We start from the raw sequence: 23,440 nt of genomic DNA on the forward strand, positions 1-23,440 counted from the left end.
ATAGCAAGACCAAGAGAAGCAGGTGGATTTGTGTAATGATACCCCATGCTCTGCTTGAACTCAAGGCACTGCATCCACACCCATTACGCACAACATTCATCATGCAAGGGAAGAAGGGCAGCCATTCTTAGTAACAAAGCCATAACATATTTTACATCCAAGCCGTCTGATTCTGATTGTAAGTTAACCAAAACAACTTTCTGTTGCGAATCAATACACCCCAACTTATCAAAACTAATGCCAAATGCCCTGAGGTTGGAGGTCTGAGATCGATAATATAGTTTTCAATCAATCAAGTGCCATAATAGCAAGGCCTGTGTCACAGAACTGAGAAATGAACAAAATTTTGACTCCCATCAGAATAAAATATAAAATATGATGATGCACAGGGTAAACCCCACATATCCGTAACAGCAAGAAACAAAACCTTGAATAATAAACAACAATCAGAGTAACAATTAATAGCCCATAATAACCATAACCTACCATCCATTCCCCATCTTGAAACAAAAATATACTGTACATATGTATGCGTTGCTCTTGCCAACCAAAAAATAGGATCTTTGGCTGCAGGGATCTACTACCAGGTTTCAACCCCACCAGGATAAACCCGCTCATCACTCCAAAACAGCAACCTCTGTATCAACCCTCCAGTAGTTTGCATCATTGAACTCCTTCATCCCAGCTCCTCCGTCATCAGAATTCTCCTTTTCTGGCACTTTTGCAATAATGTTCCTCTTCAGTGGCCCTGCCTCCCCAACAATCCCCTCCTTCAGAGCCTGTTCCATTGCCTTCTCGGTACCCTCTAATTCCACACCTACAAATTCAACATCTTCTTCAAACAAAGACGGGACAGTGGCACCTCTCTGACTTGAACCAGACCCTGCCGACCCTTCACTGCCCGTAGCGGTTGGGGAGCCATTGGGAAGTACCAATTCTCCATGTGATGATGAATTAACATTCAGCACCGCTTCCTCAGCTGGAATAGGATGGGTGACATCAGTGTCTCCATTCTCATCCTCAAATGGATTTAAACTTGACCCACCAACCTGCAAATCCGCTGATTCTCCCCATCCCACCCATTCAGGTAAAGGCCTATCTCCAAACATGTCGTCATTATCTGTTGTTTCAAATTGGAAGAAACTCAAATCACCAGAAGCACTTGGCTTCTCATTCTGTGTGTTGATCACTCCATTCATGGAACTATTAAATCCGTTCAGGAAGTCTATGTTAGAAATGGAAGTGCCATTGATTGAATCTTTGCTTTCAGCCAACTCCTCATCCTCTCCAACCACTACCTCATCATCACTACTGCTATTACCACCATTTGTAGTCCCATTCAAGTTGACTTCATCCATCATCTCTGCGGGCGAGGTGCTTACAGGTGTTTCATCAATTCTGTTATCTTGGAATGCAAACCAGTTGGAATTTGTGAACAAACTGCTGCAACAAAGAGAGCATACAAGTATTTGTACATCTTCAAAATGTTCTTTTGTATGTCACAGGAAAAAGAAAAAAGGAAGAGGAAAAGAAAAAAAAACCAAATCAATAAAGGCTATGTTTGGTTCCCAAAAAATTTGAGGAAAAATGTAAGGAAATGAAAATAGAAAGGAAAAATAGAAGGAAAATAAATTATATATTTAAAGTCAATAAATTATTTTTATATACTACTTCAAACACATTTCATTTATTTTAACTCTTTTGTATAAAGATTAAATAATTTCAAAATACATAAGCTTCTTTTTTTTTTTTCCTTTTTTTTTTTGTACTTTTCATAGTAAAACCAAACATGAGAAAACCATTTTCCTTCTTTTTTTTTTCTTTTCCTTGATACTTTATTGGAACCAAACATAGAATAAGTGCTCAGAACAACAAGCATCACCAATAGAACACGCAGAACGAAAGTGAAGCTCACAAATTTTCAATGAGATAAAATATTGCCACAATATAATGCCAAAACTAGCAAGTGCCACATGTAGATTGGGTTCACTAAATCAAAGCTTGGAAATAGGTGTCATATTTCCATCTTAAACAAATTCCCCTAGAAATCTTTATCATATCACCCACAAAACATGAGTGATGAAAACTAACTATGCTCCTTGGGAACTATACTCTCATTCACCTAATTTTCTTTTATGATAAATTGCAATGATCAGCATATCCTTCATTTAAGCCTAAATAAATAAAATGTCAATTAAACACCTAATTTCAACTATATCTTAAATATTTATCTTCAAAGAAATAATGTGTTTGTAACCTAATAAATTGTTTATTTCTTTTAATCTTTAGTTACTTCATTTGTTTAATATGAATATCACCAGTATTTTTATTATCTATCCTAAATTTTATGGAAGATTATATATTCAAGATAAATTAATATAAATTAAACCATTTCTCATCTTAATCTTCATTTTAAATAATAAAATATCTTCTATCATATATAATCTAATAAATATAAACCATAATTATATTTTATATAAAAGAACATCAAGCATAATCATGTTTTTCAAAAATAACAAAATGTTTATGGGGACCATATGGATTTTAAAATTAACAAAATAATACTTAATAAGTTTCTTCTGTATTTTAAGAACTTCATATTTTAAAATGCATGTATTATAGTTTAAAAATCCATATATCAGATTGAGTTGAAGGAATACTATTGTAGATTAATCATATTATTTCATTTTTATTTCTAGACTATCCAAATACTTAAAACAAAAATGGATCTTTTATTATTTTAAAACTTATCTTAACCATTTGCAAGGACAGGAATCATCAAATCATACATCACCAAGGATAAATTTCTCAAGAAATATAATTCCTATCTTGGCTATTCTACAAATCAAACAAGGCCAGAAAGTGGATGTTGTAAATCCTATTGCAACCTAGAATCTGCCATCCTTAAGGCTATGTTTGGGTCCGGGAAAATTTGAGGGAAAATGTGAAAGAAATAAAATGGAGAGAAAAAGTAGAAGAAAAAGTGAAGGAAAATATAAAAAAAATATTAAAATCAATAAATTATTTTTACATGCTACTTCAAACTTATTTCATTTATTTTTCCTCTTCTAGATAATAATTAAATAATTTTAAAATGTATAAATTTTTAATAAATTTTAATTATACTTTGTTTTCTTTCTTATTTTTTCACGATAAAACCACACATAAGAAAATTATTTTCCTTAACATTTTTTTTTATTTCCTTAGTATTTTCCATGAACCAAACATACCCTAAGGTTTTAAGCTCCCGTTTCCAAATTCATAAAATTGATATAAAAACTAATGGAAAAAACGAAACTAGAAAAGAGAAAATTTCAAAACTGTTTTTATTAAGGTTAGGTGCTTACAAGCATAAAAAAGTCAACTTCCAACTCACCAAATAAAGAAGTACAATATTTCGTAGTTTAAGAAGACCAAAAGGCCACTTAAAGAGTGCCAAGGGAAGTATTGTTGATATTCTAACATCACCCTTTTTTCCTTCTTCTATTGAAGAATTTCTTAAGCTCTCATTTAGATACACTTCTAAAATTAGAAAATAGTAGTCACTTTTACATAAAATATAAGAACTCTTAGAGACTTACATTGAAAAGGCAATGGTTCCAAAAACTATTTTAAAAAATTGAGGTATCAAAAAAATTTTACTACCTCAAGTTTTAAAAAATTTTAAAGTAATTTTAAAGACATAAGGTAAATCTATACTTTTTGTAAAAGATGTTCTACTTGTATATTGAAGTTTCTAATTTTAAAAATAAAAAACAGAAAGTGTATCCAAACAGAGACTAAAAGTTTCTTTTCCTCTTCCTTTTTTGTCTTTTAGGTGGTTTGAAAATAAATATAAAATTATAACCATATATATAAAATGGAGTTGGCGTTTTGTTGTGGAGAGGGAAGCCTTTTAGAGGCAAGTTATTTATGGGAAGTACGGGGAGGAAGAGGGTTTATGGCGTTCTTGTGAAGTGAAGGAAAGGTTTGGGGTTGGTTTGAGGAAAGCCATCCAAAGAGAATGGGAGGTGATGGGTGGCAATTTGGCCTTTTTTACGGGTAATGGGAGGAGGATTAGATTTTGGAATGACAGGTGGTGTGGCAACGCTCCTTTGTGCACCACTTTTCCCTCCTTATTTGCTATTTCCTCATCCAAGGAGGCTTGGGCGAAAGATGTTTGGAACCTTTCTGGAGGGGGAGGTTAGGATACCTGTTCCACTAAGAGGTTCAACGATTGGGAGGTGGTTGATGTGAAGCATTTCTTTCAAAGATTGCAAGAAAGAAGGGTGTATAGGGATGTCGGGGATCAGGCGGGTATGGACTAAGTCGAAGGATGATAAATTTACAATCAAAATCTCTCTACAAAGAGTTGGAACCGGAAAGGCAAGGGGAATTTCCTTCTAGTGTAATTTGGAACCCATGGGTGTCACTGAGGGTGGGCTTCTTTGCTTGGGAGGCTACTTGGAATAAGGTCTTAACCTTGGATCAGATTCAAAGGAGAGGGTGACCTATAGCTAACAGATGTTATTTGTGTCTTTTAGAGGAGAAGTCTCTTGATCACATTCTCTTGCATTGCAAAATGGCAAGGAGTCTCAGACACTTGTTGTTTTCTATGTTTGGGATACTACGAGTGCTTCCGTTTTCAGTTAGAAAGACGTTAAGTTGGCATGAAGCTTTTGTGAGGACAAAGAGGAAAAAGTGCGGCAAGCAGCCCCTTTGTGCCTTTTTTAAACAATTTGGAAGGAAAGAAATAGTAGGCCTTTCAAGGATGAAGGACATTTGGTTCAAAAGTGTAAATGTTATTTCCTTTGTAGCCTTTAGGCGTGGGCTAAGGGATTTTTAGTTTCTGGCCCCTCTTCCGTTGTGGATTTTGTAGATTGGTTAGGCTTTGTTTGAGGGGGTGCTGTTCTTTTTGGTCCCTTGCTCTTTTTTGAGGCACTTTTAGGCATCCTTTGTATACTTCCTATATACTTTGGAGCGCTTTTTTGGAGTGTCTTGTTTTTAATGTATTGCTATTTACCAATCAAAATATATATATATATATATATATATATATAAATATTTTTTTTATAAGTAAGAAATTGTATTAAAAAAAAGCACGAAAAGAGCGGAAGAGTATACAGGTCAAAAAGATATGTGTAAATATACTAATTGATAATAAAAAGCATATTATATTATTCAAACAAAACTTCATACACTAAACAAGTGAGCAAGTGCAAAAAGCTAAAGACTAATGAGAACCTTAAAGACACTTTTTTATAGGCAAAGACTTTAGACACACTATGAGATTTAATTTATTTCTATTCCACTTTTTGGTCTCTCCTACAACACTTTTTTTATAGGCAAAAGAGAACATATATTAAAAGCGCCTAAAGGAGGCATAGCTCAATACACACAAAGTATACAAAAACACCTACTACAACATTTAAGGGCATTTCTCTGATGTTATCCAGCTTGATTGATAATCGGTGTGTGAACCATCAAAACATTTTGGATAGCCAGGCAAGGAGCATTGATTCAGTTTCATTTTGGAGAAGATGTCTTAACCGCAAGAAGTGAGGAGTTGCTTTATATTGTATATCTCATGCAGTATTATACCAATGTAGAGGTTTTCTTACCATATTGGAGAAGGTTCACTCACCTATTCTTTTGATCAGTTTTTGTAATTTTGGGAAGGATTCATCATCCTTCACAAGTACTCTTAAACCATATCAATGCATATTTTGTTTTTGATTAAAAAAAAAAAAAAACAAAAAGAAGACTCATGATGGTTCAGCACTAGCCTTATGGATTATTAAAGTTGAAATTAGACTGCAATAAGCTACAGGCTATAGAAACTATATGCTCAAATATATTGTCCGTGAAGAAATGTTTTAAATATTAACAATAACATCCTGCTGATATTACCCAACAAAACTGCTTTTGATGGCTTACCCAAGGGCATATGTTTCCTAATTGCCATATTCATGACTAATGTTCCCAAATTTGTGGTCTTGTTCAAAGGTAGTGTAGGATTGAAGTTGGGTTTGAATCAGGCCTGGAGCACTGAATTTTTTTGGTTCTAGTAAGTAGCATTCTAATGAAAAGACACATGTTACCCACCAAAACAGGTTCAACAAGGTACTGAGTCATTTAATAATTTTGTTTTGATAAGTAAACGCACAGAAAAAAAATATATTAGAAGAAAGGGCGCCTTAAGGCTGACCCAAAGCATACAAGGGGTATACAAGAGGCACCAAAAAGCAAGAACAAAAAGAAGAGGGGATACAAAAAAATCACCAGCCCTCATCTAGAACCCAACCAATCAAAAAAGCTGATTAAAGGAAGAGTCCTTCATCTACAATCGACTTAGTCCAAAACCAAAAATTACATACAAAATAATAGGTACTGAATTTTTGTACACACCTACAAAAATAAAGTGGCCATTTTTTGTAAATATTTGAACTTCTATTTCAGTTTTTCGAAGTTGTTTGCACTTGCATGTCAGCTCAAAGGATCAAAATAGAATTTTAATATTGTTTGTCTCAATCAATAATGCTTTAAATATTTTCTCCCAGAGTTGTCAGGGCAACAAGGATGTTAAAAAACTAATACTTGAGCAAGAAATCTAAAGTTTTCATCAGCCTGGAGTGGTGGCAGTGGACCTAGCACCTTGAGAACTGCAGGAGGGAAACCATGTAGCAGGTCCCACCCAGACCTCATGGATCACAACGTAAACTCTAATAATAAAAGATAAAAAGGGAATTCCCTATTCCAAAAAGAAAACCACAAGCCAGGCAAAGTTTAGGGGGACCATCATATGGCACCCACTCTCTTGCTAGAAAACAAAAAATTTCCCTTTTAACCAATTGCTCATATGTATTCAGGATCCATATTTTTTCATGCAACAGCTATTATCGTATCGAAATGGCTCAAAAACTAACCTCCCTTGGTCATCACCAAGTCTCAGGGATGAGATCACTACTTCAGCAGATTCATCATCAAAGTAGACATCCTGCATTTTATTAACACATTTTTGTAGGATCAAATCCTATAAATTAAAATATAAAAAGATAAAAGAGACAGAGTTCAAAAGATTTCCATTCTTTTTCTCCTTCACTGCTTATCCATGTTACTCTTTATATAGCCACCCAACAAGTTCTTTTAAATCAACAAGACAACAATGAATTCATTTAGTTAAAAAGAATAACAGAAAGTATTACCTCATCATCTCGATCAAGAGCTCCATGATCCTGATATGATAAGAACCATAATCTAGCATGTTAAAAAGTCCAGGGACAAAAGGAATAAACCTACATAATATGAATGAATAGAAACAACCAATACCTCTTCACCATCCTCATTCCCATATATTTTATATCTAAAAGCCTGGCTTAGATTATTTGCTAGAGCTGCTACGTCATAATCTCTGTCATGAAGGTCATCCTCATCACTATCCCTTGTCCTGTCTTGCAGTGCAGTTGGGCGGCTGCACATACCAAAGACAACATTTTTATGATCATTAACAGGAGTATGATGATGAAGATGATAATGATGATAAAGGAAAACAAGGAGAAACTAAGGTTGAAGGAACAAATGAGGAAATAAAAGGTTAGTCTAAGAAGCCAAGGGGAAAACACAGTAGGACTACCTGCATTGTGTTTGATTTGGAGGATAGTTCATCTTTTTCCTTTAATTCTTTTTATTTCTTATGATAACATTTTTTGGTTCATGTAAGAACTTGAACCTGAAACCCCCCACATCGCCACCCCAACCCCTTTTTTTATAGGCAAAGATCAAATCTACTAAAAGAACCAAACAAAAGACCGCATGAAAGTATACAAGGTGTATATAAACACACCAAAAGGTCATGCAAAGCAAAGAGACACAAAAAACAATACCTTCTCCCTACTTAGAGCTCAGCCAATCAATGAAGTCCACCGTGAACGTGAACATTGAGTGAGATCACCTATGTACACTAACCCATCCTAAGAAATTATACATAAAGGAATGTTTGACTGCTTGATCAGCATTTTCCATGCTTTCAAAAGCTCTAATATTTCTCTTTTTTCAAATGGTCCAAAATAAACACATGGGAACTGCTCTCTAAGCTTTGTTTCTTTTCTTCCTAATAAAAGATCCAATGTCAATCCAAATGAATGCTTGTAACTGAGGAAGGCATCACCCACATTATTCCAAATAGGACATAAATGAGTTGCCACAAGATAACTTGCCTTTGGGCAATGAAAAAGGATGTGATCCATCGTTTCTTCTTCTTCTTCTTTGCAAGATAACAACTGTTCATCATCTTTTATCCCCTCCTTTTTAGTTGCTCCAACGTAAAAATTCTTCCCTATGCTACTTCCACAAAATAAAAATAAAAAAATACACCCTTAACAAAACCCAAGAGTTCCAAACCATGCTCGAAGGGAAAACCTTCATTCTTCAATTTTTTTCTTTTTGGATAAGAAACAACAAAGTATATATTTATTAAGGAATTAAAGGTACAAAGGAAGGATGAGAAATCCTCCCAAAAACAAAGAACAAAACAAATGGCACCTCCAAAATACTAAAAAAACCTAAACTTCATAAGGTAATTACACAAAACACCTCTCCTTACTAGCCCACACCTTTGGACCTACACACCAACACCCAATCAAGTTGGATCACATTAAGGGGAATGCCCTTGAAAGTTGTGGTGCAAGATACCCAAAAGGAAGCAAGGAAATGAATAGTATCCCAAAGAACCTCTGAAGTCCTTGCCTTATCCTCAAAAATTCTAGCATTTTGCCATAGTACCAATCCTCTTCTGGAGTTTCCCAATCCCTTATGTGCAATGATCATCATCTCACAACTACTCCCACGAGGAACCCAGTCCAGCTTAGCCAAACCTCCATTCTTCCTTTGGACAAAGAGGAGGAGAGGAATTTAACTGAGAAATTCTCTTCAAACTCAACGATGGTATGTGGTCCTCCACTTCCCTACTAATAGCCTGACCCTGCAGTCTCCTAAAGAAAGCCTCATGCATCTATATCAGTGGCTATAGAAAACAAAGCTGTCCAGTTAGACCATTGAAGAGGCTGGATTGATCCAACCATCAAGATCAGAACATAAAACCATTCATTTGTATTTATTTCAAGAAAAGAAAGCCAAACCAGTACTCGCTAACTTCACACTTTTACTATATTGAAGCTTTTAGTATTTATTTCTCTATTAAACCAGACCCAAGTCAACCAAGAGAAATCATTATCCAACCAATTGCTGTGACCCAACCATCAAAACACAGAGATGGCTTGGATGGATATGAGAATGATGACGTTACCAAATGAAATTAAAGTTAAAGACAATGAAATCATAAAAGATAATAACAATGCTCATAAACATAAAATGACTGAATTAAAAGAGGTTCCATGCAATCTGAAGCATTTAAATGTCTCTACCTAGTAAATGTCAATCTGAAAAAGAGGTTCCACACAACAAAACTAAAACAACTCCCTTACCTTTTCCTAACCAGTCCCAAAAAAAAGACCCTGGTCTTTTAATCCCCTTTAGTTGAAGGAGAATGCATCTGGAATCTCATGGCTGAAAGATTCTCTCCCAGAATCAAGTCATGAACTTGACCACAATTATTAATATATTTTTGCAGTCAAACATTAAATATATGTTTCTACAAACTGTCACCTTAATCACATTTTCCTCTAATATACAATATACAGGATAAAGATAAGACATGGCGCATACCCACAAGCCCATCGATAAACATTTTCAACAGCATTGCGCTCCTGTAGGACAGTAGTTTGCCACTCATTCCATTCACTATTTTCCTGGAGAGAATAAATGGATCAAAGTTGTATTAATAAAACTATGTTAAAGATCAAAGTCAGACAATTACTTTCCAACTCCCACAAGCACATGCTTAATTTGACAAGAATAAAAATTAATTTCAAATTCAAAATCTTGCCAATGACAAATAGAAAATATGCAGTAAGACAGAGTGCAAACGGCTCAGATGGACTTCTAATTTGCCAGCACACAAGAACATAACAAATTCTGGGCAATGGAATCAAAAGCAGGCAATCTATCATCCATCTCTTGCAAATGACTGTAGGGAAATAAGGACTTGAATGATAGCACTGTTAGGGATGAGCTAGGTGGCTCTGTAGTTTTTCTCCCAGCGGTCTGAAAAGGAAGACTGCTTTAAAGCACAAATTCTAGTGATCTAGACAATTTTAACTAAGAAATCCTGAAATTTCATATGCTACTTGAAATTCAAACAAGTACCTAAACTTTCAGAAATACGAGTACCATGCATTTGTTAATACCCGTTCTCAACGTCAAAGAGAAAAATCACAGTATAATTTTTCCAGCTTATTGCCAACCTGGAGAAAGGCTTGAATGCGACTGTTGCTGCTTCCCAACTGACCAAGCTTATTAGAAATCCTTGTAATGTGTCCAAGGTTTCCTGCCCGTGGTGCATTTCTTCCAGCAGCAGGTATAGTGGGCTGCATGATCAATATAATTTCATTTTATCCCAGTTTTTTAGTTTAATCAGTGATAAAAAGATAACAGATAATTGAATAATGAACTTGAAAGATGCCCTAAAAGAAATCAAAATTGGTTATAAAAAAATTCTTCATTTCAGTGCAGCCGAAGAAGTGACTTGAAGTTGGTTGTAATAGCCACATACAGAATGTCACGCATCTTGGTCCCTTTTTAATTTTGGGGAACATTTCTTTTCCAGGGATATTTCCTGTCTCAAGTTCTTGACCCTTAACTTCCAAAAGATTTACTGAGATAAAGGGAATAGATTTGTGACAAAGTGGCATACACTATCTTACAATAACATACACCAAAGCATGAGCATCTACCTGATTAATGCATCTAGCTACCTGATTAAGATTGCCAGAAATAATGGGATGTTTATCCGATTGAAGAATTTTCCCAATCAAATCACATTCTCGGAAAAGATGATCGACAATGATAGTATTTTTGCTTTCCAAGCATGACAATATAATGCTTTCTACATGATGGTGCAAGGAGTTATTGTATGGGTACCTGCATGAATTTAAACCAAATAAATTTCTGGAAATTGATCATATTTAACCAAAATCACAACAATGAACGGTCATTCATTCATTCAGAAGTCACAAAGTGAAGAAAAAATCTTACTCAAAGAAGAGATCGAGGACTCGTTGAATGGTCCCAGAGCTGACTAATTCCTTCTCTGCAATTTCATTGCCAGTTCGCAATAGTACTGCAATGAACTCCACAATCTAAAATCATAGCAGAACCATGTAAGGAAAACAAGATTAGAAGGTGATCAACAACTTTCTTTCAGTGAAAACCAAATTTGAAAGAATTATTCCTGCAAACACTGAACCTACTTTGAGACAATCATGAAAAACTAAAAAAGCTGAAAAACTAAAAAAAAGCTTTATAATGGGCCACAGAAACACAACTTCGAGTTCCTCTCACCCATGTACTCTTGTCACCATCTGTTCCAAATACAAGAGCTTGGTCATTGTCTTCCACCGGCTTATTTTTGGTAAAGTCTTTTGCTATTAGCCTTGCCCAATCCTAAAGACACAATTCCTTTCTCCATAGCTAAATTTCTATGGAAATCTAAAGTCCCATCTAAGGTCCAAGCCTTTGCTTGGTTAGTGGCACATAAGAAGATGAACACTAATGACATGCTACAACAAAGCTATTCGGATTAGCTAGTTTGGATTGGATTCCTCCTAGGAGCATATGATATGATGACCATCTCATATAGGGTATGGGGAGCTCCATCAAAGGCAAAGCCTTGTGGCAAATCGCTTGTCTTTTTTTAATATGGTTTGTAAGAAGGGAAAGAAATGCTAGGATTTTCAAGGACAAGTGAAGGACTCTAAAGACAATTTGGGATCTAATTCATTTCTATTCATCTTTTTGGGCCTCTTGTACCACAGCATTCAAGGGCATCACTCTCAATATTATTCAACTCGACTGGCATTCAATGTGTAAGCCATAAGGGTTTGAATAATAAGGAGAGAAGATTTGCACTGATCCTCTCTGATCAAGATGCTGTTATGCACCATGGTTGTTAAGATGATTATTCAATTGAGAGGTTTTGTACTGATTTTTCTCCTTGGTTCCACATCGATGTATAGGTCTTCTTAGTGTACTAGAGTAGGTCTTTCTTTCTTTTTTGTTTAACTTTCATAAATCTGGGGAGGATTTCACATCCTTCTCATGTATTTGCTTTGTCCATTTTAATACATTTTTGTTTCCAATCAAATAAAAATAAAAAATAAAAAATGAAAAAACATTGAATTCTGCTGGTCTGAATTCAGTAAGTTTAAAAGACAGGATTAGAGCAACTTTGTCTTGCATGTCTTATTTATGGTCAAATAGCATGTTTAGTTCCGAAAATAAGATAGACTGAAGGAACTCTGAAGCAATCTGTGAACATATAATGTGGTCTAGGGACATAAAAACCAACTCTGTTGTTCCAAATTTATCAGTTTTACAAGATGGTCTCAATAAACATTTATGTAAATATCTTATTCATGATAAAATTCTCTGCAAATTGGTTAATTTCAGATCAAAGCAATTCTATAAATGTTGGCACAAAAAAAATAAATTCATGAAAGGAAGCCATCTCTGTCAGATAATCCAACCTTCAGCCGATGCTTCCCAAGAGGTGGTCTCAGTTCACCATACGTTGTGGGCAAAACTTTCTCATCAGATGACACATTCAAAAGCATAAGCAAATCACCTGCACCAGAAGATTCAAAGTTCTTATAGCAATTGCTGTCAAAGAATAATTTCAGATATAAATTACCAGTCCCAAAGTAAGAATTGCATATAAAGGGTTTTCCATCTGGTTTTTTTTTTTTTTTGATAGATAATCACAAATATATTAAAGGGCAAAGGCCACAAAGCATACAAGGAGTATACAAATCAGTCTAAAACAAGAACACAAAAAACAAGCACCCTCACCCACCCTTAAGTGGCCGCTAGCCACTCCAAAAAGCCTAAGAGCGAAGAGGACTCCTCTCCAATATACACCCTAGCCCCAACTCCACAAGGTACATACAAAAGAATTTTTGAGTTTCTGTATATCTAAAAAACTTCCCCTAAAAGCTAATCTATTTCTCTCCTTCCATACCGTCCAAAAAATACACAACGGGATGGAATTCCAAATCTTTTTCCTTTTTTTCCTCACAAAAGAGCCCCTCCAACTGAATAACGCCTCTTTAACTAACTCTGGGAACACCCACTAAACCCCAACAAGGGCAAGGACAATCTCCCAAAGGGCCCTTACCACTATACAATGTAAAAGAATGTGATTTACATTTTCTTCTTCACAACCGCACAAAAAACAGCGGTTAGGGAGCTGCCATCCCCGCTTTTGAAGCCTATCCAAGGTGAGAATCTTCCCCCACGGGCTTCCCATGCAAAAAAGGTAGCTTTGGTTGGGACCTTGTCCACCCAAATGCATTTAGTCGGAAAGGCACATGCATTGGGAACAGCCAGCACATTGTAGGCATCCTTAACCCCATATTTGCCATGACCCCCACCTTTCCATAGCACTGAGTCCTCCTTTGAAGATATCCTGAAGTCCCTGAGCATATTAAGCAATCCTCTAATCAAGTCCAGCTCCCAATCATTAAAATCTCTATAAAATCTAAGATTCCAACCTCCTTGACCAAGGCTTGGGTCCCACATCTCATTAACCGTTGCATTCTTGTGACCAACTATACTAATCTTCAAGAATGAGAATGGAGGGTTATGTTAGAAAGAGTTTTGGTGGGGCATGAGACTCCTAAACCTCTCCCAGCTATCTAATGTAATGAATCAGATTATCACCACTGTCACTTTAAAAAATCAGATGCATTCTCCATATTTGCAAGGTAGCATCAAGTCTCGAACTTTAGACACATTGGAATAATTGGCCAGGAAGGGATAAATCAATGCATAAAGGAGTAGATTGGATTTGACTTTCCTATTCTTTCTTACATAGGAAAAAGACATCTCACTAAATCATAAAAAGAATAATGGTCGAAGGAAGAATATTCTTCCAGGAATAATAGAACAAAGGAATTGCATGCATCACTGTATTGTGGGTTGTGTGGAAAGAGAGAAATACTAGGATCTTTGAGGAAAAGTACAGAACGGAAGGGATGCTATAGGATCTTATTCATTTCTACACCTCTTTTTGGGCTTCTTGTACTGTCACTTTAGAGGAATTCCACTTTGTCATTCTACTTAGTTGGCTTTCAGTTGGTAATTCGAAAGGGGTAGATAATGTTTAAGAGAGTTTGATTTTGGTTTTTGAGATATATTGTACATGCTTATATCAGTACTTCTCCTAGTACAATGGAAGAGTTTAGTCTTACTTTGATCAAGTTTTGTACTCTGTGGAAAGGACCTCTCATCCTTCTCTTCAACTTTACTATTATCAATATATATTTTGTTTTTGATAAAAAAAAAAAAAAATAGAAGAAAGGAATTGAGACAAAAGATTTCAGCACATTTAACTTTAATCTATTCTCCTTGCCAGACCATTTAGACCAACTTTGCATAGGCATGAGTTGTAGAAAAGCTACATAGCACTAAAAACTCCTTTATGAGGAATCTGACAGACACTCTTTAGATGTGTCCGTGATTCAAAAAAAAACTTACATTATACACATTAGTCAAACCTATAGCTGGCATGTAAGAATTTTTTATGGATATAGCTAGCATATAAGATATGACCATGCATGGATTTGGGTTTGGGTGTCAGGTAAGGGTATGCACCTAGATGTACAATTCTTTATACCTACAAATTTTAGGATACATAATCTCAATAACAGATATAGACACATGAATATGGCATTTAAGAAAAAAGAAAGAAAAATGAATTAAATATTAATAAAAACAAAGAAACTGTTAATAAGAACTCGTTTATCTCTATCTTTTATTAATTTTTCAAAAAAAAATCACTTCCAGCAAGACTCTTTTTTTCAATATAATTGTGTACTTAGAAAGTTGAAAATAAAAAATTAATCAATCAAAATCAAATAGCTAGATCTAAAGCAAAGGAGTATCTGATAGGGATCTCATATCAGCACTCACGGCATGCCATGTTTGACACAGATACAATGGGTGAAGTTGAAGGGTCTGTGTTATCATAGCATATGACCATGACTATGTCCCATGTCCCTGCAAGTGTGCTACATAGTTAGAAATGTGTAGTGGACTTGCCTCTTTGTGTACCTATCAATGGGTGGGGGTTAAAAGGTGAGGGAGGGGCAATTTCCTTCAAAGAAGAGGACTTAACCCTTACAGGGAATTCTCCAACGTTCTTGTATGTTTGTCATCTCCATTCCATGCTCCAGCTTATGTTCCCAGTGACTGAAAAACTTCAGTTTTGTTGTGATTTCTTTTCCTTTGACATTGTACTGTTTGCTTGACTGTGTTAGAAGGACAGCCATCCACTCTTTTGTACTATGACATTCATTTCTATAAAATAAAAGCTGTTTGTTTCTGATTGAAAGAAAGTTGTTTGTTTCTGATTAGAAAAATTACAACTTGATATGAACAGTCAATTAATACTAATAGTCAAGTGACTGGAGGAAGGATTGTGCAATAAGGTCATTAGACTCGCTAAATGACTACAACCTTCCTTGAAAAAAAAAATTGTGGCAATTTGGGATTTGTTGAGAACCGTCAAGTGAGGGTTTCAACCACATTATCATTCACCTTGGAAATCTATCTCTACATTATAAAAGTAGCTCCATAAAGTTTTTTATTGCGAGATAAAAGAGATAAATGAAATAAAATAGAATTTTGGGTTAAATTTTATATGAAAGATACAAATCACCAAATAAGAGAACCAAGATTATTATTTAAACATGTAAAATGAAAAAACAACAAGAAAACCCTTTTTAGCACATACTGAAATACCACAAGATAAGGGCAACCTATTATCAAAATTTTTAAAAGATAGTAGATATCCCTGATATTTCTTTTCCTTTTTATTTCTTTTCTTTTTTATTTTTTATATTTTTTATCAGACCTGATATTTCTTTTCTATATAGATGAAAGAAAACAACAAAGATTCAATATCATAAGGCATCTCCATTTCACATCAACAAAAATTTGATGGTCAGCTGAAGGTGGGCTTTTTTGCTTAGGAGGCTACTTGGGCAAAGGTTTTAACCTTAGATCATTTAAAGAGGAGAGGATTGTCCTTAGCAAACAAATGTTTCCTTTGTTAGGTAGAGGAAGAGTTTATTGATCACATCCTTATCCACTGCATCAAGACAAGGGTATTGTGGCATCTATTGTTTTCCCTTTTTGATGTGTACTGAGTGCTTCCCAATTCACTTAGAGAGACACTATTAGGTTGACATGGCTCTCTTGTGGGTAAAAAGCGGAAATAAGGCATGGCGGACTGCTCCCTTATGTTTATTCTAGATGATCTGGAAGGAAAGAAACAGTAGATCATTTGAGAATGAGGAGTATTTTGTTCAAAGACTAAAACATTCCTTTCTTTGTAATCTTTGAGCTTGGTCTAAGTTGTTTTTAGCTTCTAGTCCCTCATCTGTAGTAGATTTGGTGGACTGATTGGGCTCATATTGAGGGCACTATTTTTTGTTGCCCCTCTTTTTTTCTCTTTTTTTTTTTTTTTTTTTTTGAGTTGCCATGGGGCGCCCATTTTATACTACCTGTGTAGGTGCTTCGTTGGCATCTCTTATTTAAAATATTCTCTTGCTTTACTCATCCCAAAAAAAAAAAAATACAAATAGATGGTCCACTGCAGTGTGTAAGAGTTCTGTGGCATTATCACCAGCACCTCATGTGTAGCTTAATTGGTAGATGCCTTTATTTCCAACCCAGAAGTCTCAGGTTTGAGTTCCCAGGCTTACTTGATTCACGGTTCTAGCGGGAGAGGTTATGTGATAGCTACAAGGCACAAGTATAAATGCATATGCTATTTCCACAAAATTCATATTTGACATGACTGACAAAAAAATCCAAAAGAAGAAATAACTACTTCAATGTGATGGGACAAATCTATGACAACATATATTCCATTCTTACCAAGTTTAGGCAGCATTGCGCCAACAGTCTCAGGGTTGACGGGGATGTGTGACTCATACATGTGCTGACTCCGGATAGACTGAATGAACGGAGAAGAAACTGTTCTTTTCGGATCCAACAAAGAAATACAAACAGACAATGAGTGGACAAGGCCAGATTTTGAATGCGAATCTTCCAATGCATGATCAAATATCCTTCCAACAAAACTGCAGAAAACACACACACTTAGAGAAGAATATATACATATTTTTTATAAGTAAAGAAAAGTAATTTTATTAAAAAGAGGCGCTAAAATAGTGGCCCGTGAAATACAAGAAAGATACACTTAGAGAAGAATATATATTTCATATTAAAACAAAAGGTAGTCCATCATTGCTCCATATTTGCATCATCCACTTAATCATGTGTCTTCATGCATAACTGAAGATATCATAATTTAAAGTAGAAGAGGCAAAAGTGGATGGGATATAGAACTATCCTAAAACAAGTGACAAAGCAATACTAGTTTACATGGGAAAGGGAGGAGAGAAAGAGGGCAAAAAAAAGGTACACAAGCACACAAGATGCTTCAAACCTTGGGCTGGAAAGTTTTGTAGCAAGAGCTGATGGAGCATTTCGAGTTATAGCACACAGTGTTTCTGCTGCATTAGCATGAACTTCGGGAGGGCTCTGATCCATTCAAAAAGAAAGTTGTCAAGTAATTTTATTGTAAAATATCCAAACCTGAGGAACCAAAAACTAATTTACTTTCTTTCAAAACTCATTTTTAGCAAGCCTTCCAACCTCAAGTGACAAAAACCCAATAAAGGCAACAAAATGTACCCTCATGATCGCATCTACATGCTAGAAAATGACTTTAAAAAATATTTTCCCAAACATTCCGGAAGGCAGTCCAACTGATTATGTTTCAAATTCTGCTGGCCAGCATAGGGGAAAGCAGCTCATAACTAATTTCAAAATTTTGGGAGTTCTCTTCACTGATCTCAGACTCATTATATGGTATTGGTATACTAGATAAATGTTTTTTCCCAAAAAGATCCGATTCATCTTCTGGCCATCCAGATTGAAGATACAAATCCAAATAGGCACAAACAAAGCAAGTTATAAAAGCACTGTACGGAAATACACAAAGATACTTCCTCTCCCAGGGTGGACAAAAATTAAGAATATTTGAAATTTACACATAACAATGTCAAAATTCATCGAACATCAGAAGGGGTTCACATCTGAAGATAACAAATATTCAAGCATATGAATAATTAAACATGCAGAAAACTAGCTACAATGCAAACAGAAAAATATAGATGCCCATGGAGAACTCCTTCTCCAGCAAGTAACCATAATTTTTTTTCCTTTTCTGATAGACAAATAAAGACGTATAAAAAGGCCCTAAAAAAGGGCCCAACAAGTATTCTTTATTTTTCAAAGAAGGTTTACAAATATAAACTCATAATGCAATTTTTACTTACAGATGGACTCAATTTATCCACAATCATTTCTAGTAAGTTGCTCTCAGCTAACCATTGCATCACATCCATAAAATTGGGATACACATGATCATCGGCTCCTACAAGCCGAACCAAAACCTGCATTGAGTGATAATCAAGAAACAAATTAACCATATATATATATATCATATCCAAGATCTTGCAATAGAGAGACTACCGCTTAAAACATCAGTTAATCTTAGTTACTGACCTCCATGATGGATGTAATTCCTATCAAATCAACCAGTTGGCGGAAAACATTCTGATGAGCCTGTGGAAAACCAACTAGATTATAAATAAAAGTAGTTTTAGAAAGGAAATGAGGAGTGAAACCAGTAAATTATCCATTGTGTACCTATTGAACATTAACAAGCTAGTTTGGAATAAATTTCTGTGTTAACAATGCAAGAAGTACTACACTAAAAGCACAAAGCACTATTTCTAGAATTTGAAGATTGGTGACAAATGGATTTTGTTTAGAGAAGATTATGTCAGAAAAACAAATTTTGGCTAGTGGTGAAATAGATTTAACTATCCACCTCCCTTTCCAAGCCATCTATAAGATGTTAAGGGCTGTCAATATTGATGAGCCATGACTTCACCATAAGTAAAGGTGTATGTAGGCACGAAAGAAGAAAGAAAAAGAAGAATCGGCCTTAGGACATCTCACATCGTGGCTGATTAAGAGCCAAAACCCAACCATCCATTCCATTACTCCCAGCTCTTTCCATATTAATTATGACTTTATGACCATCAATTAATAGAATCCGCATTTCAAGTAAAACATTATTACTCTTATAGGGAATAGTTTTGCTTCGTTTTCTAGGTATTACAGTACAAAGTGGCTCGATGGGCTCCAAATCAAGTTGCTCCATATAACGATAGGGAGTTTTCAGTAGGAGGAAAAAAAATACCCAGTGCAAAAAAGAATTTTCCAAATCTGGAAGGGCATCAAGTGGCTAAGATTTAGTTCCCCTCATTCTTGACAACCTGAGATGAGTTAGCATTGTATGACTCTTAACAGAGGAGTCTTGGATCCAAAATATTTGGTGTCATTGTTAGTGGATCCACTCTATCAATATTTCACGGCTACTCAGCCAACCTTGTTCCCCTTCATGCTGTGACAGAAGTGTAATTCTTTTACGTACACAATAAAGAGACAAAAGAATACTTCCATTTGCACAAGATTCAATTTTCATACATACTAATTCTTGTCCTTTATTAGGGTTAAAGTGTGAGATATCAGAGGAGGAGAATATCTCACTTAACAAACCAATTAAAGTTGGCTCAAACTGGGGGGCAGCAGGGGGTGGGGTTTGGTAAGGGGGGGGCATCTCTTTCTTTTATAATGGATTGGGGACTGATTCTTTTTACTAATGTTTTATATGGAGAATGTGGTTGAATTATGCCTAAATGTCATTGTTATGACTTCTTTTGATGCACAAATGTTTGCATTTTTCCCTATTTCTTAAGGCATCCCCATATATTTCACATATTAAATCAATCTTGATTATATAAGGCTATAATTGCATACTAATCTTTGTCAGTGTGTGTTTCTAGTTTATCACATATATGTATCTGTAAATACACACACACACATACAAACAAAAAAAGCAAATGTTGAGTGTTTAAAATTAGAATTAAGTAGAATAATTTACTTACTTGAACATAATTCATAAGAGAGACAGTCCTCCGTAGCATAAGGCACACAACAACCTAGAATACAGCCAAAAGTTACATCGAGGAAATGGTTTAACCAAAAGCCAATCATGCAGATAAACCAAAATTACAATATCTTCAATGCATACCTTGCTGAAATATCCGGCAAGCAAGGTGCTATGAGGACGGTTTGGTTCCAGGAAAGAGAAAAGCAAGTCCATTAGCTGCAATTGTTCAATAAGCATATGAAATTAGAATTTGCCACATCAACTTTCACAACTATAGATAATATGTGATCTTATTGGATAACGAAGCCAGTACCTCATCTTCCTCCACTAAAGTCTTAAAAATAACATCAATTTCACAAGTAAATATCTCACAGGCAATAAATGGGAACCTAAACCATGAAACAAGAACAACATTAGAAGAATTTTGAAAGAAAATTGATTGTAAAAATTATTTGCTCTGTGTAAAGTCAGAATGAAGTACTTGAACGCTCTTTTGTTTTCAGTATCCTCAGGAGGTTCTTCAACAATATACCGCAGTAACAGTTCCACCTGGGCTCTGTCTCGTAGACTGAAAATAGAAAATTTTAATATTACTTTTCAGGATTGGTTTCTATCTATTCTACATACAATCTACAGTCACATGATATACATTGACTACCAATCAAGTACATGTGTAAAATTTGGTAGCAGGAAACATGTAACATGCAGCAATGAATACATGAAGAAGATAGAAATTGTTCAAAATGGAACAAAAGCAAGCTGAAAATGACAAGGAAAAGATGAATTACAAATTAATGAGGCGGCTATTCAAAGCTTTGCATTCTTGGATTATTTCTTCTTCATCCAGAAGCTCTTCCAAAGTGAAATTTTCCTTATCTAATACTGACTCCACCTAAAGAGAATAAGAAAAAAATTAAGAATAAAACAGAAGGGCATAATAATAAAAGGTTAGGTCAGAACCAAAAAAAAAGCAAGTAAGAAATCCAAGATTTAATAATCTTTCAACTTTTTTCCATAAAGTAAAAATGCAATCACGAATCACAACATTTTAAAGCATAAGAGATGCTTATAATTAACAAAACAACTTAGCATGGTATTGATAAGATGCATAACCTGAAAAGCACTAACAGATAACTCTCAATCAAGTTCAAGAAACTCCAAATTCAAACTCAGAAAGCAGCTGATATATATTACCAACTAGACCTCGTGTTAAAAACATAAAAATAAATAAATATAGCTTATAATTCAGGAAAAGACCTCACACGATGATTTAGAAAATACCAGATCCCTACCAACTCAAGCAAATTGTTGATAGAACTCCAAAATGGCACTTTCTCCCCATTCCCCCTCATTCAGGAAATTCAAGAAAATGTCAGGATAGCATACATTCTCTGGATTCGTCTTAGAGTCAGCTGTAGAGCTGATAATTGAACTACAATAAACATTTTCTATCTCCCACTCACATGAATGCATATCATTGACGTAGATCAAGAAATCGAATTTCACTTATTTGTGAATATATATAAGTTGGTAAAACCATTAATCAATGTGGATGAACCACTCACATATTCTACTGAATTATATGTATCTGCGGGACTAATAAAATTTTGATATAAATAAATAGCATTCTTTTCAAATCGATGAAACTCTTTCAGTCTTGCTACCATTTTCCTGTTAGGAAGTCACCCTTGGAGACAATTTTTATTGGAACGTTCCTCTAAAGAATTCCATCGTAACTTCTATAGTAAATGGACTGCAAAGAACTGTGGTTAAGCAAATATTGTGTATTAGGGGAGAAACCATCTGAATACAAAAGAACAAAAGAATAATTTCCATTGCTAAGAAAAAGTGGGAAAACAAATGAAATTAAAATTCTATTATAGTTTTTACTGTCAGAGACTGTGAGAATGCTAAAACAACCTATCGACTGAGATAGGCATAACAATATGATCAGCTGAGTTGAGTTTAGCATTTTCCAGAGATGCCAAAACAGGAACAACCTTTTGAAAAAGGGAAAGTTAATTTTCTTTTCTTTTCTCCCACTTTCTCAGAACCATGCTTTGAGAAGGAACAAATCAGTCTTTCCCAATCTAATCACATTTATATCAATTAAACCCCACCTCCGTAAAGCGAATCAAAGACCCCCAAAGCAAACCCCCTTTTTAATTGCTGGGAAAAATTCAAGAGAAAAAACAGTAGCTGATTTAAATAACCCAAGCACAATCCACGAACATTTCTCACACTTAGCATATCATCGTCAAAACACATTTACAAACTAACTTTCCCTTCAGAAAAAATTAAAAGAAAAAAAAAATTATGGCAAAGACTTTGGATTATCAACTCGAATACACCGTCGACAAATTAAGGAACCAAAAGCCAGTGCACCACCTTGATCCACCAAAACCAAATCACACAGAACAGACAACAGCAGGAGCAGCAAAATAACACAACACAACAATTCAACAAATGAAAACGTGGATAAATGCCATTTTCAGTACAAAAATCAAACAAAAACCCGCAACAATACATTCCACTCCACTGAATTGAAGAAAACAACAGCCTCAATAGTCAATACAAAACAAGCCCATTTCGGGCATCAAAGCTCGCTAAAAACGAGAAAAAAGAAGAAGAACGGAAATTGGGCGAAGAAACACTCACAGGAGAGGAGGTAGAGAGAGCCGTGAGTTTCCAAAACATGACGAAAAGAGACAAAACGACAAATACAGTAGAGAAAGAAGACGGAGCTGCGCAGATCTGCAAACCCTAGTGGAATTTGGAATCAAGGTGTGGATGAGAGGCGGAGAGAAGTGGAGTTCGAAGAAAAGAGCAGCAGCAGCTACTGCGAGGTGTATGGTGCTGGAAACCCTAATTTTCTGAGATCGAAGGCGAGCGAGGCCGTAGAGATCGAGAGAGGAGAGAGAGAGGGCTTCCAAAAAATCGCAGCTGAAAAATGAAGGCTAGTGATGTGGGTTGGGGGCGCAAAAGTACAAATGTGGTCCGGAATTCACAAACTAAATTTCTAAAATCGTTCGCTCGTATTGTTAAAGCCCTCGCTTAAAATTCAATATTTTTATAACAAAAACCGAGGACCAGTTTGGTCATTATCTTCAAAAATAATAAAAATATGATGTTTTCGTTCTTTTCATTTGTTTTCTAATTATTAATTTAAAAAATAATTAAAAATAAAACATTACATATAAAAATTAAAATAAAAAGACAGGGTAAAAACGTTTCATGTGCCTAAAGAGATAT

General features: G+C 35.2%; 1 protein-coding gene across 4 annotated transcripts; it reads right to left on the minus strand.

The window, feature by feature from the left end:
* Nucleotides 1-335: 335 nt before the first annotated feature.
* Nucleotides 336-23,226, minus strand: LOC100260305 (uncharacterized). Of its 4 annotated transcripts, none has more exons than XM_010652866.3 (19): nucleotides 22,847-23,226; nucleotides 20,977-21,080; nucleotides 20,670-20,756; nucleotides 20,502-20,577; nucleotides 20,330-20,404; nucleotides 20,184-20,237; nucleotides 18,733-18,792; nucleotides 18,504-18,620; nucleotides 17,609-17,703; nucleotides 17,035-17,240; nucleotides 12,621-12,718; nucleotides 11,131-11,234; nucleotides 10,830-11,016; nucleotides 10,341-10,463; nucleotides 9,703-9,785; nucleotides 7,309-7,450; nucleotides 7,185-7,214; nucleotides 6,906-6,976; nucleotides 336-1,440 (listed from the first exon to the last, which is right to left on the minus strand). In XM_010652866.3, exons 1-19 carry the CDS (start codon nucleotides 22,883-22,885, stop codon nucleotides 618-620), a joined length of 2,574 nt encoding a protein of 857 aa, XP_010651168.1. In that variant the 5' UTR covers nucleotides 22,886-23,226; the 3' UTR covers nucleotides 336-617. The 4 variants fall into 4 exon arrangements, with proteins under 4 accessions (XP_010651168.1, XP_002285194.1, XP_010651169.1 ...); XM_002285158.4 differs by having other exon boundaries at nucleotides 10,851-11,016; nucleotides 22,847-23,225; XM_010652867.3 differs by having other exon boundaries at nucleotides 336-1,443; nucleotides 10,851-11,016; nucleotides 22,847-23,223.
* Between the last annotated feature and the right edge of the window lie 214 nt (nucleotides 23,227-23,440).

Source organism: Vitis vinifera, chromosome 6 (genome assembly GCF_030704535.1).
Source record: "Vitis vinifera cultivar Pinot Noir 40024 chromosome 6, ASM3070453v1".
Taxonomy (NCBI): domain Eukaryota; kingdom Viridiplantae; phylum Streptophyta; class Magnoliopsida; order Vitales; family Vitaceae; genus Vitis; species Vitis vinifera.

Coding starts and splice junctions, on each gene's coding strand:
- LOC100260305 (XM_010652865.3), bottom strand. CDS start 22,885: ATGTTTTGGAAACTCACGGCTCTCTCTACCTCCTCTCCT. Junction 17,241..17,608: donor ACAAAACTTTCCAGCCCAAG/GTTTGAAGCATC, acceptor TGTTTTCTGCAG/TTTTGTTGGAAGGATATTTG. Junction 12,719..17,034: donor CGCAATGCTGCCTAAACTTG/GTAAGAATGGAA, acceptor CTTCTGGTGCAG/GTGATTTGCTTATGCTTTTG.